At 38.8% G+C, this 26,383-nt stretch overlaps 1 protein-coding gene across 8 annotated transcripts in view; it reads left to right on the top strand.

Annotated features, from left to right (window-relative positions):
• The first annotated feature begins 1,359 nt into the window (after nucleotides 1–1,359).
• ATP8A (ATPase phospholipid transporting 8A1) overlaps nucleotides 1,360–26,383 on the top strand; it is an 81,731-nt gene continuing 56,707 nt past the window's right edge. For 5 of the 8 annotated variants that reach the window (XM_089732598.1, XM_089732602.1, XM_089732601.1 and 2 more), the window contains exons 1-2: nucleotides 1,361–1,510; nucleotides 5,948–6,064. In XM_089732598.1, coding sequence (XP_089588724.1) covers nucleotides 1,453–1,510; nucleotides 5,948–6,064 — 175 coding nt within the window. In that variant the 5' untranslated portion in view covers nucleotides 1,361–1,452. Of the gene's footprint in view, nucleotides 1,511–5,947; nucleotides 6,065–18,525; nucleotides 18,743–26,383 lie in introns of those variants that run through there. The other 3 variants (XM_089732597.1, XM_089732595.1, XM_089732600.1) reach the window with 2 other exon arrangements.

Here is a 26,383-nt window from a genome sequence, read left to right on the forward strand (position 1 = left end):
ACAGACCAACCAGTTCTACAACCTTCAATGCTTTTAGAAAACTAAAAAATATTTAAAAATATCATTTAAAACCGATAAATCACGTGATCACGAAAGAAAGCGAATAAAAAATCGTAGCCAAAAAACAACATTATATTTATTCATTACGATAGAATAGTTAAGGTATGCGCGTACCGAACAGAACTACGCATACCATTAGTTTTCACAGTAGTTTTTTTTACTTTTATATTATTTTCTGTCCCTGCCTATTCGTCGGTAGCATATGGGACTATTCGAGCTACGCCCGGAGAGCTAGACGCCTAGAGCTCACGGGCTCAACCTGAGAGAATTTTCAAACACTAGCACTAGCAAGAGCAGTGCTTCGCCGAATCTACCACCAGATCGGAATCGCGACGCACTGAAAATATCCGGCGAGAAACTCAGTGCCCTGTGTTTATGGGTTAGTTCGACGAAGACTTTTTTTTACATTTAACAAAAAAAAATATCATCGATTTTCATGGTGAATGAGATCATCAGTGGCATAAAGAGAGCCATTGCCTCAAATAAGTGTAACATGTGACTTGGTACTCCTTTGACCAACGTCACCCGTTCGTATAATAAATTATTTATATTTTTTCTATGAACTAAGTTCAATATCTGTGAAATCACGTTCGACTTGTTACCATGTACACCGCATTGATAAAAAAGACTATAATATGATCAGAACAGATCACAATCAAAGTGACATAAATATTAAGTGTATTTATTGTCTATGAAACTGACATTTGAATCGTACGCAGACAACAGGCTAAATATTGTGTTTTATTATAGCCAATGAAAACATCATTTAAGATCAAATATATTTGATTGAAAATGTTCATAATTAAAGATTATTTTCCATAAAAAATTGATTTTCTGTAATCAGGTACCCTATTCTTCGAAATGATTTTTCAATCAAAGAAATAATACAAAAACTTCAATATCCAATTTTCTCCTGTAGTCTCGATACCGCAATGCTCATCCATCAGAGCATTATTTTTTGCCGGACGATATTCTTCAATTAATTTCGAGTTTCAGCAGCCTTGGCAACGTGTTATTGAGGACAGCAAATCTGGTTTGTCCATCGCACTAAACCTCTACCTTGCCACCTCTTATACTTTCAACTGACGATTATGAATTAATGGGCAGTTACTAAATCTTCGTATTCACGAAACTACAATGAATTTACACATTCAGCGCACTCACAGTATCCGACAGCTAAGTATAAACACTTAAAGACGTCAACGTTGCTCGAAAGCAAAAAAATAAAAAATAAATATTAGTAATGTAGAGTTTATCGTTTCGTGATAATGACCGGCCAAGCGTTACACGGCGTCTGATGATAGTGAGAGCGCAGTGCTATATAGTATAGGTAATGGCGCTCGCTGTTATCAACTTTAAAAAGACACTGTGTGCTGATTTCTCGTGTTAATCATGGTACCTTGGGCTCGTTTGTTCCGAAGACTACACTATGAAGATATAGGAGAAGCTGGTAAGAAAACATTGATCTAAAATAATATCCAACATAATGTTAAATTACTTGTATCTATCTAATTTACAATTTAACTGATTGGTTTAAGGTTTAATTTTGACTAATGTGTAATTTCGAACAAGTAACTTTTTGGATTTGAAATGTGTTCGCGAATTACTCATAGGTATTATTAACTTCGAATTGAATTTGTTTACTTAAATTTACATATACTACGAATTTATTCCTTGTATTTATTAGTTGTTTTCGTATAGCGTTCTAATATTGATTATCATTATGAATTAAAGAGCGGTTATATCAGGACGTTTGTTTGCGCCGTAAAATAAATCATATTCATATCATTCAGTTCATAGAGCAGGAGTGTATTTTCCATGAGATTTAGCATTCAAGCTCATCTCCACGTGCGGTTGATGGCATTCACGTTGCGTCTTTTTAGTCTTCGGCTACAAGAGGTTTATGTTTGACTAGAATCCCTAAACGCATAAAATAGTGTAACACTATAAGCAAAATAATGAGTACCAACGCTAGAAGTGTGAGTCACAATAGAACATTTCCCCACAAAGTTATTTTACAAATTAGTTTAGCTATTAGTGATGAATGTTTAAGAGATTTAACACAGTTGCCGTTCCAAAGGTGGAGGACCGTTCATTGTGGCCTACATCTAGCAGTGGTGTGATACAGGTTGATGTTAATGATGAACACGATAATTATCTTGAATGAATCTAGACTATACCGGTTTACCTAAACGGAATAAATCTAAATTGCCAATTGTTGGTAGCGACAGTATAGTTTATTCACCGCATTGCTCTAAGTTTTTCGATTAAATACCGTAGTATGTCAGGCACATGCAGCGAGTTTATTTTTGCACAAACTTAAACTGTCTATACCCAACGACCCACGAAGTGGATCGACCACCTGCTGAAAGTCGCGGTAATGTCCAGTACATTACCGTGACTTTTCGGGAAACACTGAACCAAAACCCCTAGCTTCGAGTGGTTGGGTCATAATTACTCCAGAGTCATCTACTGCTCGATCCAGGTCTCTCCTAAGGTTTGCTATAGTGACCAGTTCTACGCAGCCCAGCAGGTCTCCAGCAGGTTAACTTTAGCAGCTCCGCCTTGTGAGAAACTTACATTTTCCGGTACGCGGTCACCACTCAACAACTTTTCGACCCCAGTGGCTATTTATTCTTAGAGCAATATACCCTACCCGCTGCCACTTCAAGCTCGCTATCCTTCAGGCTATATCGGTTATCTTGGTTCTTTACTAATCTCCTCATTCCTGCAGAGAGCACAAACCTCTCTTTTCATTGATTTAATGTATGGACAAGCTCGTGTTCCACCTGGTGTTAAGTAGTTACTGAAACTTATAGACATCAACGATCTAAATGCCGCCACCCACCTTCAGACTTGAGTTCTAAGTCTCAGTTTTTATAGTACAACGGCTGCCCCACACTTCAAACCAGAACGCATTACTGCTTCACGGCAGAAACAGGCAGGGTGATAGTACCTACCCGTGTGGGCTCACAAGATGCCCTAGAATTAGTCGGTGCTCGGTACCGGTAATACTGGTCGTACGAATCGAGTGCTCACACTGCGGCTTACTCCGCCAAGTAGGAACTATCCCTGAGATATCGCCTTCATTAATCGCAATTTTTTTTTGTGCCAAATAGAGTACAAATTACACAGCAACAGTCGTCCGTCACTGTAAGCTGTAAATTATTCGAGAGGTCGGAAATAATAAAATTATAGTAAAAATGGGTACGAGATTAAATAGTAAAAGCAGCAGGAAATTTTGATTTAAAAAGTGAACCCTGTGGTAGTTCGAAAACTAAAGTCAACAACGACGATTAAAGGCGATAATGGAAGCTGACGACTCTCAATCTACCGCTGAGCTAACAGCAGCTTTCAACGTTAGCAAAACAGTATTAGTCCCTTTGGGTCAAATTGGCAAGGTATTAAATCTTGATAAGTGGGTTCCACACGAACTGAACTTACGTATGCCTTGCGTTGTTTAACATAAACGGACACAAAGGGATTTTATCACCGTCACTTGCGATGAAAATTGGATTCTTTGATAATCGTAAAGGTCATCATGTTGATTAGACCCTGGCTCAGCACCTAGGCAATGCTCCAAACGAAAACTTACCTCTATGTTCTTAACAAAGCTTCTTAGTAAATGGCACCAACATTACTGTGCTCGCGAATTCTTCGACCAGCCTTGGTTAAACACTCGTCTCCGCTGCTCCTTACGACAACGCTTAACCCCATACTGCATAAGAAATGGTCTATAAGCTACAAAAGCTAGGGTTGGAAGTTTTGCGTCATCCACCAACTTGCCAGACCTTGCGCTGACATACTTCTACTTTTTCCAAAGCTTGGTTAACTTCTTGGAAGAGAAAAAATGTAATACTAAAGGCACTACAAAATGCCTTTGAAGAAGTTTGTTGGCGAAACACCTGACTTTTTCTAAAATAGAAGGGGTAATGAAAAATTGGCACTGCGCTAAAATTGGCATTGCTACATCGTGTAAAAAATGAAACCCGCAAAATTATAATTTGCGTAATTACTGGTGGTAGGACCTCTTGTGAGTCCGCACGGGTAGGTACCACCGCCCCGCCTATTTCTGCCGTGAAGCAGTAATGCGTTTCGGTTTGAAGGGTGGGGCAGCCGTTGTGACTATACTGAGACCTAAGAACTATATCTCAAGGTGTGTGGCGCATTTACGTTGTAGATGTCTATGGGCTCCAGTAACCACTTAACAACAGGTGGGCTGTGAGCTCGTCCACACAGCTAAGCAATAAAAAAAAAAAAAAAAAGATACCATAGTTAAAAAAACTTTAACTTTCTGTATATTAAACAGACATTTCGAAGGTCAAGTACCTAAAGTTGTGTTACTTTCGATATTTACTACAAAAAAAGTAAGCTCGTTATGTCCATTTATTGCTTACAAAAAATAATATTACGTTCCTTGACCAAGACATTAGCGAAGGTTTATTAAACAGTCAGCGGCTATGTGGGTGACGAAAGCTTGATGTTTGAAATTGAGAGATGGAAATAAGTGACCACAGTTAGAGCTGCAGTACGGACATGTCTTTAGACAGCGCCCCGCGCGGCAGCGATGCGGACTTTTCAATTTATTCTTATCGCATACTCCATTGAATTAAGTATAAAAATAGAGTGACTCTATTTTTGGCGGTAGGCAGCGGCTTAGCTCTGCCCCTGGCATTGCAGAAGTCCATGGGCGACGGTAACCACTCACCATTAGGTGGGCTGTACGATCATCTACCTACAAGGGCAATAAAAAAATAATAATAATTGGGGTTTAATAATAATTTTGAAAATCAAGTAAACAAATCATGTTATCACGAATCACTTTTCTATCTAAAGATATCACACTCGAACCAGTAGACATTAACGTGCCACTTACACTTGTGAAACTGATAAGATATGGAATTAGGACCTAATTCTGTTTTAATATAAAATGTTTTTTTTTCCTTCGAATTTAATTTAAAAAAACAAACTTTCCGAATGAAGCACTGCGTTCTCGTCCAAACTCATGCAGAGTCGTTGAGTTGAGTCGCAGAGCTGCTTTTCGTATGTCGTCGCACCAGGCCGGGGGCATGTTACTCTTCATTACCAAATTCACTGTTAATATTGAAAATTTTAGCTGTAGTTTGATAAGCCACTTCATCCTACCTCAGTTTGCTACAAGTCCATAGATGCAACAAGAAGAAACTACTTAAAAAAATCGCAACTGGATTGGAATAATGCGTTTTACATTATTCAAACTGAATGCATGATCGATCCTTACTCTGTTAGCCGTAGATAGTCAAGATAGGGGCTTACAAATTTGGGTGCTTTGGGGGAAAACAGTCAGAGTTCTTACTACTTCTGCTACCTACGTTGAGTTCAGGGTGGTATAGATGCATTCTCAGATCCACAGACAAACATACTATTAGAATAAGAAAACTTCTAACTGATTTTACTAACTCTTCAATCTTATTTTAAATGTGATATTTATCAGTTAGTGATCTTATTTATAATAAAATGCTTATTCAAAGCAATAATCGATATTAGTTACAATGTCATGTAATCCGTCGAGTGAAGTGCTTACAATAGGGTTAGTTTGAGTCTATCGGACTGTTATTCTGTCTCATGTGAGGTTTGGACGTTGGTTGTTGAGCGACAGGAGGTTTTAGTCGGTTCGACTCCGACATGCTCCGCCCGCCGTCCCCATTGGAGGGCGGAAGTCCGGCGATTTCCTCCAGCCAAAAAAAAAAAAAAAAACTGACTGTTAATGAAGCCTTTAGCTCTATAACGATTGTGACATTAGATAAAGTAATTATACATTTGACAATCAACGGACTTATAAAGTTCCGATAACTCTATATGAATAATAAGACTACAGGTGTCCTTTACGGTTTCTTTTACTTTGCAGAAACCATAACGGGCAGGATATACCGGACAATTTTAACAATTGGAAGTAATCTATCAAAATGCTGGAGTTTCTCGCGACGATCTTTTCGCTACTACCAACAACCGTTCCCGAGTTTATGTGAGTATCAGATTTTTAGAACTTCTTTTTCTTTATTTTTTGGCTCCGGCATGGTTTGTGCAATAATCAGCGTCAAGGAATAAGATTTTTATAATTCGCCGTTTTAATTATTTACAGTTTATGAATAATAAAAAACGAATGAAACTAATCGCGACATAACATAAATGATTAAAAACGCATTGAATTCACAAATGAAATGATAAAATGTGATAAAATATAATCTCAGTAAAATGGCGGTCATTTACTGAGAATTTTTCAGTGGACTTTTTGGAGGATCCCGAGAAGCTACACCTAGCGGCTTTCTTTCAGTTTCTCACAATTGTAAGAATGTATGAAAGTTCACAGAAACTAAACAGTTAAAATAACTTTATTACGCATTTAAACCTAAAGAAACACTAAATAAACAAAATAAAACAATTAATACGACTTCACTCCTCGCGTTTCCGCCAAAAAGTTCTTTTTAGAACTTAAGAAGAAAAAAGCAGCTCATTGCGAACCCAGGTCCAGAAATGGACGTCTATAGGTTGGTTATAATGAAGTTATTCCCACGTGTTACTTGCTCCTTAAATATACATTTATACTTGTAATAATATTTCATATAATTTCAATTAATTCAAATCGAAACAATTCATAAGACTATCATTTTGCTTTGTCATTTCTCAAAACTATAATTTGAACGCGCCAATAAAAATAAAATGTCACAAATTCAGGTCGTAACATTGTTGTCACCGTCATCGCGTCAGGCGTCAACATTACGAGTGAGACGCGCAGATCCGCTGTTGACATCTCGTTGTCATTTATAACCCAGCGGAGTTCTTTCGCCTTGATTGACTGTAGTATTGTCGTGTGACACTGTAATAACTGGGGCAAAACCAAGAAAGGAACGAATCCGAAACCGTCAACGTGTTTCAGCTTTACAAATATGTACTTATAACCTAGATATCGTTGTTTCCTGAAACAATTTATGAATTTTGTATCATAAGTTCTTTAATCTTAACCTTTTATATTAACGTGTAAAATACAATCCCATATTGGTTACTGAAATTCTGAAGTCAAGTCATTGAACCCAAATATCCCGGACGTTCTACGAATGTAATAAATAAGCATGAGGTTAGAATTCATGAAATTGGATTTGCACAAAAAATAGTTATTGATTCAGCTAGAACATGTTACTACGAGCGAGTGTCGAAGGTTCCAATCAGAGAGCTACCGTGCGAAGAATATGTGCCGTTTTTAAAATGCATTTGAAATCTCGATATCATATCTCAAGGTGGGCATGGACACGTTGTTATACCTAAGAGTTGCGCTACCAATTATCACCACGTGGGCCGTAGAAGCAGAGCATCATTGAAAAATGTTCCAAAAACGGGGAAATTGTATTCCTTTTGAGAGCTTCCATGGCGTGCGCTGAGTATACGATTAAACTTATGCAACAATTATGTGTGATGGGATTAGTTCCGCTTAAAAAGTACCAAAGAAATCCCGCATTAGCGTTCGTCTACCTTTTTAAGTTCAACTACATATAAGCTCACTAGGTATAATCTTTTTAATTGTAATCATTTTTATTCTAAAATAATGCATTCACGTAGGTACCAAATTGTTTTCAATGCTTCTCAAGACGTGGTTAGTATATAAAACAAAGAAAGTTTCAAATCCTTCAGAATATTATTACAAGTGACCACACCCTACTCTTTTTATGCCTATCTAACTAGTAATTAATGAAGAACTATACAAAACAAATAAAAAAATACGTTGAATATAATTTAATAAAAAGTACTCACTAAAATACACATTCTAGCAACCTAACGATCGGTTTATTGAAATAGTAAACCACATTAGTGCCTTGGGACGTAGTGGCTCCACAAATAATTTAATAAAAAGCCTTTATCAACGTTAATCCATTTAATAGAATCACCGGCGACGATTTCCACATTAAACACTAGTAAAACTTTTGAGATTACATTCGTATAAAGTTAATTTATAAAGTACATAATTAAAATAAGTAATTAGATTATAATGCTGTAAACGGTCCAGCTGATGTTAAGTAGTGATCGCCTACACGAGGTCCAAGCTCCAATTGTATTGAAATAACAAAAATAGACATGACAGCTTTTTTTTATTTTATTGCTTAGATGGGTGGACGAGCTCACAGCCCACCTGATGTTTGGTGGTCACTGGAGCCCATAAACATCTACAACGTAAGTGCGCCATCCACCTTGAGATATAAGTTCTAAAGTCTCAATATACTTAGTCTTGCCATAAATACTGAGACAAAGGAAAAAAAAATTCTATTGCAAATAACATTTATTACTTTTACAGTGTGTTAGTTTAATACATAAATATAAAACAATTTAAAGTATAAAAAGCTTATTCGAAGTGGTCTCCATTGGCTGCAATACAGTCCTTTAAACGTTGAGGCCAGTTATCAATAGAAGCACGCACTCTTTCCATGGGAAAAAATTTCACTGCCAATCGTACGGATTGTTTTAGGGACTCCAAATTATCATGGCGTTTAGGGCAAGCCGTACTTTCTAAAACTGACCATAAATCATAATCCAGCGGATTAAGGTCGGGACTAGACGACGGCCAGTCTTCAGCTCTGATGAAGTCCGAAACGTTCGTTTCCAACCAAGACTGCGTAGACCGAGCTTTATGACCTGGCGCCGAGTCTTGCTGGAAGGACCATTCCTGATTATTGAACATGGTGTTGTTAAGGGGCTTCACTACCTTCTCAAGAATGGTATCTTGATACACTTTTGCCGATGTTTTGATACCTTTTTCACAAAAGTATGGCTCATTCACTCCTTCATAGCTAATACCCCACCAAATCATCACTGAAGTCGGATAGTGCCCACGTTGCACTCTGTCGACTAATTGGGAAGCTTCCTTAGAGCTTTGAGCATAAATACGGTCATTTTGTTTGTTAAAATGTTGCTCAATTGTAAAAAATTTCTCATCCGTAAACAAAATTTTTCTATGACCTCCCTTTGCGTACCGCTTCAGTAGTTGTTTCGATTTTACCACCCTATTCTCTTTTAAATTATCAGTTAAGAAATGACCAGTACGTCTCTTATAGGCTGCAAGTCTTAAGTCATCTTTTTAAAATACGCGACATGGTTCTAGGTGCTATCTTCATCTCCCGAGATAAAATCTTTTGCTTTCGGACAGGATTTCTTCGAATTCTTTCCCTTACTGCTTTGACCACCTTTTTCGTACGAACACTACGTGGCTGGCCAGATCTTTTTCTGCCACAAACAGAGGAGGTCTCATTGAACCTATTAATAGTCCGGTACACAAACATTTTACTAATACCAAGCGTATGGAGAGTTTTAAAAATTGCATTTGGCTCCATACCTACTTTGTGTAATGCAATCACAGCGATTCGGTTCTCTTTATCACCCCACTCCATTTTAATATCGCAAAATATTGTACAATGTATTGGCGCCAAAATGAGAAAACTCAATGAGCAATCATATAAAAATGACGGATTCCAAATTCAAATGTAATATTTTCTTTATTTTTAATTGTAACAGTATTTATGGCCAGACTAAGTAGTTACAACGGCTGCCCCACTCTTCAAACCGATACGCATTTTGCCCGCGTCTTCGTCCGCGTGGAATAGTTCACAAATAATGCTTTATTTTAGAACAAATTTGGTTAGCATAAAAAACGTTATAGTGAGCCAACCTTAACATATAGACATATGCTGTTGCGGACTTTTTTTAGATCTTTTGTAGGAGAACAGTTCTGTCATACATTATTTTAGCGAAACTTTTACAGTTTCTGCAGCGCACGCACCGGAAGCTCGTAAAGGGTAAAAATAACCCTGATTTTGAAACATTCTTTATTGGTGCTCCGCTTGTATTGGTCTTAGCGTGATGTTATACAGCCTACAGCCCTCCTCGATAAATGGACTATCTAACTCTGAAATAATTTTTCAAATCGGACCATTACTTTCTAAGATTAGCGTGTTCAAACAAACAAACTCTTCAGCTTTATAATATTATTAGTATAGATAACTCAGTGTCTAACTTAGTTTGTCAGCACGCCTTTACGTGCGAGTACAATCAGTAGTGGTTGTACCTGCTGTGTGTGACGGCATCAGGTTGATATGTGACACTGAACGTGGCTTGCGGTCAGGGTGAAATGATATCTCACTGCATTTGTGTTTCGTATTATTTGATAAATGATATTGCGGCTTAACATTTTCACTGTTGCGATGTCACTAGTTGCCGCTCGGTGCCCCAAATAGAACCATACTGATTGGCGCTTCATGATTTAGCTTTTTTATTTGTATTACATGTTCTCTTTCGTTTCGTTTTTTTTTATTGCTTAGGTGGTCGAACGAACTCACGGCCCACCTGGCGTTACGTGGTTACCGGAGATCATAGACATCCACAACGTAAATGCCGCCACCTTCCTTGAGATAAGAGATCTCAGGTCTCAGTTTTTACAGTACAACGGCTGCTCCACCCTTCAAATCGAAACGCATTACCGCTTCACGACATAATTAGGAAAATGTAAACATTTTAGCTTGTACAGATAAGAAAACAAACAAAATAAATATCATTTTTTGTTGTTGTTACTAATAACTAGATCTTGTACACAAAACAGCTACTGACCCAAAAAATAAAAATTGTTGACAAACAAAGGAAAAAATGGTAGCTGCTTCGGTGAATTGGGTTCATTTCACTATTCTGTACGCAAACAGTATTTTTTATGTCACAACAATATTGAGAAATCATTAGTCAATCTTTCTGCTACAGACAGATAATCATTGAAAACAAACGACTTTTTGAAGTTATACTTCTTTAGGCGCGTTATGAAAAATTGATGAGAGTGAAATTTTACGATTCGTGCGCACCGTGACACAAAATTAACAGAATGAAGTTGCCCACTAAATCGCTCATTACAATGCGACTGACGTAACTTGGCGAGTCTGAATATAGCCGCAGGTGAACTTTCCGAACCGTACCGAGAATTACCGAATTTATACGATGTCAAGAAAAGGGATGTCCAATATGTGTGTTTGAGGATGTTGTTTAATCGATTTTTTTTCAAATTGATTAAAATTTAAATTAAAAAAAAAGAAATAAATTTAATAAAAATAAAGTATAACTTCTTACGCGCGTACATACCTACACGCACCCTTGTTTCGAATGATCAACCGGCGAAATCCTATTCTGATATTTAAATCCAGAAGCCACAATCAGTGTTGGTACCTTTGAAGGATCATAAAAAATGCCCTTTCGTAGTACAATTAAAATGTCAGCGCGGCATGCCCTAGATATTCACTGACATTTCGACAAATCCCACCGCATCCCCGGGATTATTTAACGATCAAATTATTGAAGCTCACTGCCGCGTGGTACAATCATGTTTTTAACATTACGTAATTGGTTTTGTAGAATCTATTTGTGATGAAGTCCTTTCTCTCTCTGATTATTATGCACTGCAGCAAACTGTTCACCATAGTATTTTCTCGGCACTAACTAGTCGTCACCAAGTAAATAAAAGATGGATACCAATTGGAATTAAAATGGAAGATTGGATTTCGATCCGGTGGTAGGTTCTGCAAAGCACTGCTCTTGCCAGGGCCAGTGTTAGCAATTTCTCTCAGGTTGAGCCCGTGAGCTCACCTACCCGTTGTTCCTCTTTGGCTACTAGCGAATAGGTAGGAGGGAAAAAAATATTGGGTTCCAATACACTGCTGCTTAAAGTAACAGCTTTGTATAGTTAACGATGGCAAGCCAGCAGATCGATCGATCGCAACCGTCATTAACATTGTCAAGATATTTTCAAAAGTGTACTCAGTATGCGCTTAGTTTGAGACAATATGGAAGGCATAAACAGTACGATACCGACCACAAACGAAATCTTAGCCTCTTAACGTTGTGTGAGACGAGCCGAAACGCGAAGGGCATCTCAGATGCCTCCGAGAAGTAAAGTCCTCCGGGCCGTAAAGTCGTCTATCCATCTAGAGGCTAGACCAATACGTTTCAGAGATTGTGATTGTATTCACCTTTTCGTGTCCATTAGGTCCGAGTATCACAACCCTCCAGGCTTGTCAAGGCTACCAAATAGGCAACCCTCTACCTAAACCATAAAAAGATTCAATTAAATTAATGAATATAAAGCAAAGGCCACACGCATCGGTCGCGTGTGACCAAGCCGCGCGATAATTCCAGTGATGCGCCTCACAAAAACTCGCCTAGCCCTTTTCGGTCTTATAATTCTACAGTTTATTTACGTAGGTCAACTGCTATTGTTAGTAAAAAATATTTGAACTTGCCTTAACTTGAAAGTGATTTAAAGACAGTAAAATTGGAACCGTCTGTTTACCGAACAATAACATTGGTTGGGGAGCAGTGTGCTTTTTTTTTTTGGTCAGGAGGAAATCGCCGGACTTCCGCCCTCCACTGGGGATGGAGGGTGGGGTATGTCAGAGTCGAACTGACTAAAACCTCCTGTCGCTCAACAACCAACGTCCAAACCTCGCATGAGACAGAACTCATGAAGAGGCAAAGGCGGGAAAGTGAAGCGTTTAGTGCGGAGCACATTTCTCCCATCACCCTCCCCCTCGGGACGCCAGACAGGCGGTCGTCGGCGCCACGACCACCAGCCCTCTCGGTCGGCGAGCAGTGTGCTTAGTGCGATTTTTTAACGTTGTCAATAGCGTAAAAGCTAACTCAAACTTTTTTGGAATTGGAACGTTTGCCTACGTTTTCCGCTGGGGGTGCTGTTTCAACTGTATACAAATTTGAGTTAACCTTTACGCTATCGACAACGTTAAAAAACTCGCACTAAGCACACACATCTTCATTTCTCTACACTGTGTTTCTGAAGACAGATCAACTTAGGTTTGGCGCTCCCCTGACTGTTAGCGGTTACCGTCACTAATAGACGTCAGCAGCATCAGGGGCTTAACCAGGCAGCTGTCTACCACTGAGTACTTACTAAGCAGAGGCTTCCTTTGTAGAAAGACATATCAGAGTGGTCATTGGAGTGGTCATTTACTGGTGGTAGGACCTCTTGTGAGTCCGCGCGGGTAGGTACCACTGCCCTGCCTATTTCTGCCGTGAAGCTGTAATGCGTTTCGATTTGAAGGGTGGGGCAACCGTTGTAACTATACTGAGACCTTAGAACTTATATCTCAAGGTGGGTGGCGCATTTACGTCCTAGATGTCTATGGGCTCCAGTAACCACTTAACACCAGATGGGCTGTGAGCTCGTCCACCGATTTAAGCAATAATAAAAAAAAAAAAAAAAGTTCATTGCAAAGCCGTGTTGTACTATAGTTAACAAGTAGGTGGTAGTAGCAGAAGTGTTAGTAAGAACTAGACCCTGAACATTAACGACTCACAGTTACTAGCACATGGTACTGCTGTGGAGTGAATTCACGATTCTAATATGTATATGCCAGCATTAGACGGTAGTCTATTAATCTTTAACCTTTTCATTCGAAGGGTGTTGCTCCGCGTAACTGGCCCGGAAGTGGCTGCCGACTTGCCGCACCCACTTCCGGGCAATATTTACGAATTATGTCTTCAATACCAGCTCGTGTTGTTTGCTACGCTGAAATGGTTCACCGCAAAATATAATACATTCAATTGAAATATGTAGGTAGGCATTCTGAAAATTATATTTTAACTAAATGAAATCAATTAACAAACACTACGTAAATAATAAGCTTTCAACAATTTTATTTAACACGGATGACTGCTGTTAGAACGTACATACGAAATACATTTTTATAGTTCTTTGTTTATTTTTTATTACTTAGATGCGAGAAAAAGCTTAAAGCCCACCAGGTGTTCAGTGCAGTTCGATCAATATTTTAATTGCATATAACCATATTTTTTATTCATAAATCTGTTTTTAAAAGTGTATTTAGTTACATATTTTAAAAAACCAGCAGCCTTCCTTACGATTGACGTTATCATTCACTTTCATCGTAGAAAAACACTTCACTTTTTAACAAAAATATAATCTAAATCGGCAAAGCTTATTAATCCAAAGAACCTTATCAAAATGTTCAAAATTTTGAAACGGCAGTGTCAAAAGTGCTATCGGTAACTTCTAGCTTTTTAAATAATATAATATGCTGCTTGTCCACCACCAGCCCCACGTCTGCATTAACATTCTGTCCACTACCGGCTCCAGTAATCACTTCAGCATTATTTATCAATCAGAAAGACGTCGCGCCCTTAAATTTGTATTCGCTATAAACATTCGTGTACGGAATTAATGAGTAGTTGTTAAGTTATCGATTATTTAAAGGGTCGGCCTCGATTGTATCGATTCCCTTCGGCCTCACAAATCGATAAAGCTACAGGGAATCAATTAAATGCTTTTTAATTGAGTGATTTGCAGTCGTTTGTCTAGGATTGAATTTATTGACGTTCACGCTGCTTGCCTAGCGGTGTCATTATAAACATTAATCAGGATTCAGCTTCGACACGGGAAATGTACTTGTTGTTTACAAATTTTCTTAAAGAAATAAATCGAAAGCCATTTAGAATTCTGCGGTATAGCGCTGAGAGCTCTTTTCAAACTTAATTTGAAAAAGGTCGACGAAAGTGCCATAGATCGTATTATTAAAAAAATAAGATTGTTAAACTATTGTTTGAGTATGATTATTTCAAGAAGACCTCCATAAGGGGGCTGTTATACAGGGATGAGTCGGAGCAGTCAATGGTCATAGATCTCATAAATTATCTCCCATACGTTGGACTAACCAGATAAATATCCTGACCAAGGGCCCGCTTAATACACACATCAGAAAAATAGCAGCGCGAGATGACTGGTCTAGAATAGTACGACATGGAACTGATCACCGTTACATTTAGGCATTGCTGAAGTCCATGAGCGACGGTAACCACTCACCATCAGGTGGGCCGTATGCTCCTCTGCCTACAAGGGCTTGAAAAAAAAAAAAAAAACATTCATCACGAGTACTCTTTACAAGTGAGTGATTGAGTCTGACTGAGACAAAATGAATATTTTACTTTGACACGTGACACAGCAGCACGTGCCGCCACTGCTCGCGCTCCTTCGTTGATGCTTTAATAAGTTCTTTTTTTTATTGCCCTTATAGGCAGACGAGCATACGGCACACCTGATTGTAAGTGGTTACCGTCGCCCATGGACCTCAGCAATGCCAGGAGCAGAGCCAAGCCGCTGCTTACCGTTAAGTACTCTCCACAAGCCTCGTTTGAAGAAGGACATGTCATAGCGCTCGGGAAACACCGTGGAGGGGAGCTCATTCCATAGCCGGATAGTACGTGGCAAAAAAGACTTCTGGAAGCGCACTGTGGATGACCGCAGTGGCTCCAGTTAGTATGGATGAACTCTACTCTGGTGGCGGGCGGAGCGACGGTAAAAACGAGATGGTGGGATCATCTCGAACAATTCCTCAGAGCACTCCCCATGGAACATACGGTCCAGTATTTCAAGTAGCTGCTAGGCAACTGCAAAACTTCGTGTCGATCGTATGAATGATGTGCCGACGCACAAAACACAAACAAACAGCTAACCAAGAAAAAACTCTAATTCCTAAGAAAATAGAGAGAAATGGATTGAAATTTAAATTTAACTTCGACGTCAGCACGTGATGAATATAAATCAGGTCGCATCAAAATTGAATACAGAATAAAGTTTCAGCTCATCCTGAATAGAAGCAGCGAAAGGCACTCAGCGGGTTTTTCTTTTTGCTTTAGTATTTACCTGACTTTTTTATGGCTTAATTGGGCGGAGGAACTCACAGTCCATATTAAGTGTTAAGTGGTTATCGGAGTCCATAGACATCAACCACATAAATACCGCGGTACCACTTAAAAAAACCACCTTGAGACATGAGTTCTATAAATAATAGGGGAAATTAAAAATAATAAAAAAATCCGTACAACTTAAAACCACTACGTTCATCTACAGTGCGCCTCAGAGATCTTTTTTGCCGTGTACTCATAATATCCGGCTGGAATGAGCGTAGCATTTCCGTAAAGACCAAAACCAAACTAGCACGGACACTAATCTTCTTAATATTTTATATGGCGCTGAGACTTGTTCACTGAAATCTTCAGACCGCATACGCATTGACGCCTTTGAGATGTGGTGCTGGAGAAAGATACTCCGTATTCCGTGGACTAACGTATCAATTTTACAAATCTCCAAATAATAAAATTTGCAAATCTCCTAAATCTCTTCGCGGCTGTCATCCGAGTGTCTTCGCAAGTCCTTGAATACTTCGGTCACATTGGATGGAAGGATGGTAGCAATCTCGAGAGGCTCATCGTGACCGGTAAAGTGGATGGGAAAAGACCTCGGGGGTGCGGCCTAATACATTAGTCCGACCAGACCTCTTAATTTAAATACGAGCCCGCCCTCCACATAACCAGAGACAACAAGATCGTGCGTGCGAACGTGATACAAAAGGGTGGTCACGACCCTCAGCAGTGAGGAATATGATGCAAGGAGGAGTTACCTGAGTTTATTTTGATCTTGAGATGAATACGGCTGAGAACGATTAGAGGTACATTATTTGGAACACTCGTAGTGGGGCATGATGTGGGTCCGGACGGGTTTGTACCGCCAGAATGCCAACCTCGTTTGACATTTGCTGTAATTGCTGTGTTATTTCATCGTAGAACTCAATCGTGAACATATTTTAACCGCGTATTTCATTAGAAAAACTTGTCAGGGGGATTTGAGTACCGACAGAGTCGTGTCGCATCACCCAATACGAATACACCGATGTCGAGATGAATTTAAAGTGTGCATGTATCTTGTCTCTCTGACTAATACGAGTAACTAACAGACATTGCGCTAGCACTCGCTTGAACACAAAAGAATTCAATATTGCATTTGTTTTTCGTGGAAGTCGGATATTCATGTGGTTAGATTTTACCCAGTTGTGCGAATTTAATAAATAAAAACCATTTACTGTGTACACAGCTGTAGTCAGATATATAGAATGAATGAGATGTGAGGTGGTGTGATGGCTTACGTGAACATCACGTTACTGAACGAAATAGAAAATAATTGAAAATGAAAAGCTTAAACTTTGAAAAACTTTACAATAAAATATCCTTCTACTGTCCTTTCTTCCTACCTACTCGCCGGTAGCCTCGACGGGCTATTCCAGCACCTGCTTGACGAGCTGAGAGACTGTGCTATATCTGCCCCAGCTAGAGCGGTGCTTGGCAAAGCTCCCACTGGATCGGAATCACGACCGGCTGAGAAGATCCGGCGGAAAACCCAATGGGTTGTGTCTGTGGGATAAGTTGCACGTAAATCCCTTTATCGCATTCGCCGATTTCGACAAAAACGGTGACCGCCAGAGCCTCAAAGCACCGAGAGTAGATTTGGAGCAACCGAAATGACGCTCTTTCTAGCAACGAAAATTGCTCTTAAATTTACTTTAATAATACTTTAAAAGCCGTAACGGCTGTCAACCAACATTATAAGGAACTAGCTGTACCCGTCCGCTTCGCTGGCCATTTAAAATTAACATTATTATTTCCCACCCCCACAAACATTCTCATCATTAACGCCCCCGCAACTGGTGTAGGGAGTCCAACACTCATATAAATATTAGCCTATCCATTAAGTACATGTATTTTCTACATGGATACCAAGTTTCAAGTCAATCGGATGCATGGTTCAGTAGTTATAATGGAATATCCGTAAAAACCACTGTAGTTTTATATATTAGTATATATAGAGTTTCTTTATTCTGTTATCTGTACACACGGTATGTGTTTTTGTGTATTTTTATGAAAATTGTTATTGTTTGGGATAATGTATCTGACAAAAACGAATTTCGTTCGACTACATTATGTTGTTTTCCTTTTTGGAAGCGAAGTGTAATTGATCAGCGTCGCGCTTCGAAAGCGGATATCCACGTAAAATATTCGTGGGCGGGCTTGTCGGTTCATTCCGGAATATGGCACGCGGAGACAGTCACGGGAACACAATTAAATATATGTGGAATAAACGATGTGTGCCATAAATTCTTTACACTAGTCGACGACTGCTAACTATGTAAGCTATTAGTAAAGCCCATATGTTATGAACCGGCTATCAAAAGTGAGCACTCGTGAGTTTAGTTGCGAATCACTTTTATTTGTTGAGACATAAGTAAATTACTTTTAATATAGTAAGCGCCATTGAAGGTGTGAGGTCTACAATGAAGTGACGAAAATGAAGTAAAGTGAAGGCTCAAGAGGTTGATTATCAATTACATTGTCTAGAGTCTATCCCACCTACCTCGGTGGCATAGTGATTGTTTTTACGCGTTCACGAAACTCACAATACGTTCTACGACCATTAAATATACCTGTTATTTAATTTTCACAGTTAGTGAGAGTTTCGACAGAACACAAGTAAGCAAGTCTGTGTGAGAGCTCGGGTAGGCAGGGCAGGGCAGGGCGCTGCTGGTCTGACGCGCGGCAGTCCTCGCCGGTGACGCGGGGCGGTCGCTCGCACCCTTTCCCTCCTACAGCACGCGTCTCCGTAAAAACAGATAACACTAACATACATTAACAATAACAATGCTATTTAACTTATGATATTTATTTATTAAACAATAACGTTGAGTTAACGTTAACGTTAAAAAATCCATTTTTTTTATTTTTAGAACTTAGTATCAGGTTCGCTTTTCGGTGATCGCATCCGATGGTAAGTGTTCACTTCATGACTACGCTACTGTTTGACCGGGAACATTTTCGAAAATCTAATCTACAATAAGTGTGTCCTGCGGTTTCACCTTGTAGCATTTGTGATTATAAAGTAATATTATTTTTGACAATAATGATAGCCTATGTCAGTGAGGCCTACAGCTCGTATTTTAAATAAATCCGTGCCAACCAAGAAGGACAAACAAACAAAAGCACACATTCGGGCTACTGCTATTTCAGATCACTTTATTAATGTTTGATGGGCCCTTCACACTTGAACACTCGACACGGCTTAGCACCGTCCAATGAATATGCCCTGGCATATGTATTGGTGGGTAGTTTTATTATTCATACTCCGTTAGAAAAGTATTTCCATTAGTAGCATAGATATCATGAATTCAAACTTGAATTCAAACTTAAATTTTAGTGACCACAAACATTGTTAAGGAAATAAATTCTATATAGAGAAAATGATGTCAGATTAAAACTATATTGTAAAAATTAAATAGTTTATCACAAATTATTCTATTGGTATTTCCATACATTGAGTTAGGACACGATCGCCTTCCGCGGATTCTTTGATGCCTTAAAATAATAACTATGTTTCCTGGGTTCCTACCAACTATTATTTGTAGTCGCAATTTGCAACGTTTCGCAAAATCTGTAATGATGTCAGGGATCTCGGCCCTCAGTCCTTCGCAACTGAATAGCCAGATAGATTGGTTGTACTCTCTCATTTCTATGAGTTAAGGTGACAACTTACGATCAGGTGACCTGTAGGACCAAAGAAAAGATTTCATAGAACTCGCTAAGAAGATTCCATGAGTTAATCCTCACAAAATTTACAAGACTTGGAAAACCGGATCGAAGTACCGAAGTTGAGTTTCAATAAGCTTTCAAAGCTTTTCAAGCTCTAAGCAGATATTATGCTTTCGAACTTCCCAACATACAGAATAGAATATTAATGCGTATTCAGTGTCGAAGACATTGCTCGGGAATTGTGAAGGCTTTTTATTTTTTTTATTGCTTAGATGGGTGAACGATCTCACAGCCCTCCTAGTGTTAAGTGGTTACTGGAGCCCATAGACATCTACAACGTAAATGCGCCACCCACCTTGAGATATAAGTTCTAAGGTCTCAGTATAGTTACAACGGCTATCCCACCCTTCAGCCGAAACGCATTACTGCTTCACGGCAGAAATAAGCAGGGCAGTGGTACCTACCCGCGCGAACTCACAAGAGGTCCTACCACCAGTAATTATTTTACAAGTATTTCTAGGTTATTCTAGTTTTTTGGTACTAATTTGTTTTCTCGTACTGAGATTGATTTACAAATCTCAGTACAAGTACAAGTCTTTCTCGTGAATATTTTAGTGTTTTCGTTAAATCCATTTTGTTGTCGACGAACGAACCCACACTGACCCGCCCTCCGGTCCGTCTTACAATGCCATAACACTCACAAACATTCAAACTCAATCCTTCGAAGAACCTCATGTTATTGTAGAGCATCGAGAGCAGTCAAAGCAGCGGGATCCGTTTACGAGCTACAATTAAACTCTTAGTTTGATTTAGAACTCTTGATTGTAGATTCTTCTTCTTCTTTCTATTCGTAAACTCTTGACAGAGTGGTCGTAGTCATGCATCAGTCGGATATGTGATGCTCTCGCGATGCGACGCCATGTGGCACGATATTTCGCAGAGTGAGAGCAATCGTTTATGTTGGAGTGAGTCACAGATTTTATGAGGTCGGTCAACGGTGTTGAAGATCGTCCGCGAGATCTTTTACCCTCGACTTTCCCTTGTACCGGTTCCCGAAGAACTTGAGGATTCGTATTTGGACTGTTGACGATTGTAGATACATACATACAAATCATTAGTTCTATGTTTGTAGCCGTAGCGTGGCTGCAAAAACTTGGTTTTTCTGAGTCTGCCGCTACAGTAGCGAAGTACACTCTACGTCGTATCGAAGGACCACGGTATCCTGTCAGTGCCATGTCTAATGGCCGCCGAAGCAGCTCGATCCTAATAAAATAAAAACTTCAGTTTTTGGTTCAAGTAGAACTTCGTAGGCGCCTTTAAAACATCATAACTTTATCATCGATCCGGAATGCGATTTCCCGACCAAGAGAAAATAGTAAAACATAAAGGCCCTTAAACTTTTCCAAATTTATCAACACATCACTCATACAATTTACAATACATTATTGAATCAGTTTACAATCTGAGGCGAACAGCTACTTCTGGAACATCTCAAAGATACGTCAAAATGAACAAGCACATCCTTAAGAAGCACTTCCTTTGCTGATTGTCTGTGCCTCTTGCAGATACCCGGACTTACTCTTGACATCTTGCTAGAAGTATTAGCAGTAATGGCACAAGTGAACTCTACATTAGTTGCCCGCTGCCAGCACAACAGATGTATTCTGGTATTTTTCTACCACAGATACGCGTATTAAAACTCTCAATCCTGAAAGTCCTATCGCATAGAGCGGACGTATCATCTTCTCGCACTCTCTAAAACTATAATCTCAAAACTTTACAGAAGAGTGTTTTAAAGGTTTAACATGTGATATTTTTAATATTAATCATCTTTGCAACTTTTTTTTTACCAGTTATATTATCTGTCTTTTAAAGTCAAATAAAATTATGTATTAATTTTATTAATAGTAATCAAAACATAAATAAACTAAAAAAAAAACCAAAACTAAAAAACGCTCTTTTGACGTATCCTTATCGTCCCGCGTATTTATGAGAAAAATACTGGTGATACCAAATGATTCCGCATATTAACTCAATTTCGATAATTTTTGAAAATTGTACACTTTTAATGCGAAAAGTCGATATCTAGCTTACTGCTCTCGTAATTCATTTTTGCCCAAGAACGTACATATGAATGCTATCAAGTCTCAAGTAAAACATTCAGTTGGGAATCACGTAAAATATTACGCGCGCTTCGAGCGGTATTCGATTTGAAATCATCCAGAGTGATGTCTGTTAGTTCAAACTGACTGACGGTAGAACATGTTACATTTTACACGGAGCTCACGCGCCACCGCGCCACCGTCCCGCCCATTCTTACTGAAAAACAATTGAAGCTACACTACGTCTACGATTATTTCAAGTACATAACTAGTGAATTTGTTAAATTTTATTTAATCGTCAGCTCACAAAAATTTACGTCTTTTCTTATTTCGTCTTAATAAGTCTGCCATAAACTTCATGCGCCATCTGTCATCGTGGCCTAAAGGATAAGACGTCCGGTGCATTCGTATATAGCGATGCACCGGTGTTCGAATCCCGCTGGCGGGTACCAATTTTTCTAATGAAATACGTACTTAACAAATGTTTACGATTGACTTCCACGGTGAAGGAATAACATCGTGTAATAAAAATCAAACCCGCAAAATTATAATTTGCGTAATTACTGGTGGTAGGACCTCTTGTGAGTCCGCACGGGTAGGTACCACCGCCCCGCTTATTTCTGCCGTAAAGCAGTAATGCGTTTCGGTTTGAAGGGTGGGGTAGCCGTTGTGACTGTACTGAGACCTTAGAACTTATATCTCAAGGTGTGTGGCGCATTCACGTAGTAGATGTCTATGGGCTCCAGTAACCACTTAACACCAGGTGGGCTGTGAGCTCGTCCACACGTCTAAGCAATAAAAAAATATGTCAGGTCGGTGTGGCCAATGGTTACACATAATTATTCCCACATATATATGTGTATGTGTATATGTATATGTACCGTGTATGTGATTGTATAATAATATGTATGTAATATTATTATCAATTTGGTTATTCTCGCATTAAGTAATGCACCTACCACAGGACTCACTACACCACACTTGGTTGAGTGGTAGAGAATGCCTTAGGCATTAAGTCCGCCATTGTACCTTTGTGCATGAAGTTGAATAAATAAATAAATAAATAATATGTCTATGGAATTCCAAAGTATGTTGACACTAATTATTCCAGTACAGTATTGCGGTCCTTGAACAAACCATCCTCAACAAACCCGACAACAACGTTAGATGTAGAAATAATAATTAAATAAAATCCTCTTGTAGTTCACGTAGTGATTGGATACTCATTTATTCATTGTGCTCTCAGTTGATCACTCAAACATTTATTATAGTTACGATTACCATTTTTATTATAAGTTTTTAAACTTATTAAATAAGGCTTTTTAAATTAATAATGGTCTAATTTATTGAGTTTGACGCGAATAGCTGTAGATTGGATTGAATACATTAACAGTCCTAAACGGAGTAGATTCTGCGAAGAGCTTCAGCCTCACTGTCGAGTGTCGAAGCTGTTAGTGCTTCCCGGAAATGAAGCTTCACGTTGCTTCTAGTCGATTTTCATCTGTACTTTTTGCTTAATTTATTCTGTTTGTTTATTGATTTATTGGAATATTTTCAATTTATTTTTCTTCCAGTACATGCCATTATAGCAACATATTAAAATAGAGACACTTTTACGTTAATTACAATTTCAATAATGGAGTAACAACTTACGTATTAATTTCTGTAATTTGAATAAACATAGATGTTGTAACTTATCAATATTTACTACATGTTAGGTCAAGACATACTAAATGCTATTGGTATCTATGAGGGACAACTTGACAAATTCCGGTACGTACCAAAAAAATAAATATGTACAAAGAAGAGAAAAAATCTTAATGAAGTTTTTTTTCACAGTTTTTCATAATAGAAATAAAGATATATGGAATATTTCTAGCGGCCCATTAGATTGGAACACGTACATACAAATTATTTAACCATACCGACATTGACACATCTCTAATAGGTTGTTTGCGGTGGGATGTAGTAGTGATGTGGTTCAATAATATACCGAAAGCATACTAATATAACTATATAAGCATCCAGCAACCAGGTCGTAGCAAATCTAGTGAGACGTTTTGTAATTTTTGTCTGCATTTGAAAGATATTATGAAATAATAGATATATCTACCAAACATTTCTTTGGTCGGATGTTCACGAGCGCCTGCTGAAGGCTCATTAGACGCAACATAAACGTAACAGAATCAGTTAACTCAATCACCTGAATGAATCGGTTCTCGTAAAAGCCGGGAGTGTCCAGATATGTCAGTGCACGCTGTACAGTGAGTATGACTCTACGGGAAAGTGTGGACTAGTACGAACCAGTTATGCAATCTTCTTCTCTATAATATATCTATAATAATCTCTATAATCATCTTTATAATAATCTTTATAATAATCTCCATAATACTTAATCTCTATAATAATCTCTATAGTATCGCTATAATAATCTTCACTGCTACATGATGCTTATTTTAAAATCTTCCTGATCGTCAGTTCGAATCGTTTTCATCAGTGCTTAAAGGCTTACTGGTGGTAGGACCTCTTGTGAGTCCGCGCGGGTGGGTACCACCACCCTGCGTATTTCTGCCGTGAAGCAGTAACGCGTTTGGGTTTGAAGGGTGGGGCAGCCGTTGTAACTATACTTGAGACCTTAGAACTTATATCTCAAGGTGGGTGGCGCATTTACTTTGTGGATGTCTATGGGCTCCAGTAACTACTTAACTAAAAAAATGAAAAATAACGAAAATTGTAATCGTTTAAGCTATGTCTAAAGCCACGAGTGTCATTTTTGATTTTTTTTATTGTTTAGATGGGTGGACGAGCTCACGGCACACCTGGAGTGGTTACTGGAACCTATAGACATCTTTTTTTTTATTGCCCTTGTAGGCAGACGAGCATACGGTCCACCTGATGGTGAGTGGTTACCGTCACCCATGGGCTTCAGCAATGCCAGGGGCAGAGCCATGTGCTGTCTACAAAGTAAATGCTGCCACCTACCTTAAGATATAGTTCTCCGTTTTTTACAGTATTACAGGTTTTTACAGCTTTTACAGTGACAGCTATGACGTATTGTTTAGAATGTACATTATTCCGTGAATATAATAGATTGAGTTCCTAAATACAAACGTGTAGAATAATTAATCTTCCAGACTACATTCCCTTGATGAAACGCCCTGGGCACTGGTCATGGGGGGGCGTGGTGACTATAGCGACCTTCCGTTTGTGAGTTGCTGATATAAATCTAGATTAATGGACACGCGCTTAGGTATCAGTCGAGTCATTCTTCGGGCTCATTGTTGGTCGAAGGTTAAATACGGAAGGCAGCACGATATTGCAATTATCGTCTTTCTAACAGCAGCTAAGAAAAATAATGAGAGACTGATCATTGTTTAATTTAAAGAGCGGAAATAAGAGAAAAATCCCTTTTGCCGTAATACGCGTCGTAAAGTACGTAGAATAACGCGAAACATGACGTCATTATACAAAGTAGTGCTTTCCAGTTAAATCCTAACTAAATACTGACTTATGGTCACTGCAGATTTAGATATAACATGTGACGTCACACGGTCAGATTGCGGGTATTTAGTGGCGCGCCCACTTCCGCGCCCCTATATTGTCTCACAGATCGTCCGACTTTCCACGCTATAAATATGTATAGGAGTATAGCCCTTATGAGTTGATTATAATTAAAATTATGAAATTATCAGAATTTTAATGTTACGATGACATAAAAAATTTAAATACACATTTCTGCCGCGCGTCCTCACATGCACTCACCTGGGCTGGGGCAGAAAGCCCTCGTCTGCATGTAGCTGTGGCCTCACTCTTATGACTCGAGGTTTCTGCCAATTCTAATATTGGTAATAATCATGCGCACAAGTGGCTATCGGCTCAGCTCCTTAGATTATATTATAAGCATGTATTTCTATGTAGTTTGTATTAAGATCGTATTTCAATCGCCTGCTAGCGGAAGCTCATTATCACAACAATTTTACAAATGATTCAAGTTGATAAATAAATATATATTAAATTTAAACGTTTCTTAACGACAAAAGATTTAGAACGGTGCGGTGCTACTAAATTATGGTAGGTAGTCTTTAATCGTTTTTTTTTCCTGATATAGCTGGAAATTTTGGAAATAAATGTAAATTGATAAACCCATTACATGTCTAATGTTATTACAATTACTTTATTAATTATGTTATTCCTTCACCATGGAGGTCAATCATGAACACGTGTCAACTAAGTATTTCATTAGAAGAATTGGTAGCTGCTTGCCGTATTTAAACAACGGCATCGCATCGAATGAACCGGGCATTTTCGACTCTACAAAGGCATAAAAGATATAAATACGATTGAGACTCAGACATCATGTCTCACGATAGGTAGCGACATTTGCGTTATGATATATGTATGTAGGCCCCAGTTGCCATCTTAACAACAGAAGGGCCGCGAGCTCATTCAACCACCTAGGAAATTATTAAAACTACTGATTTGCTTTCGCGAGTTCGTCTTGGTACTGTGTTTCTTACTGGAATCTTTGGACTTTTGAGCAATTGAATTTTAGTTAAGTTAAATTTTTTTTATTGCTTAGATGGTTGGACGAGCTCACAGCCCATCTGATGTTAAGTGGTTACTGGAGCCCATAGACATATACAACGTAAATGCGCCACCCATCTTGAGATATAAGTTCTAAGGTCTCAAGTATAGTTACAACGGCTGCCCTACCCTTCAAATCGAAACGCATTATTGCTTTACGGCAGAAAAAACAGGCGGGGTGGTGGTACCTACCCGCG

The sequence above is a fragment of the Bombyx mandarina genome, chromosome 13 (assembly GCF_030267445.1).
Source record: "Bombyx mandarina strain Sakado chromosome 13, ASM3026744v2".
Lineage (NCBI taxonomy): Eukaryota > Metazoa > Arthropoda > Insecta > Lepidoptera > Bombycidae > Bombyx > Bombyx mandarina.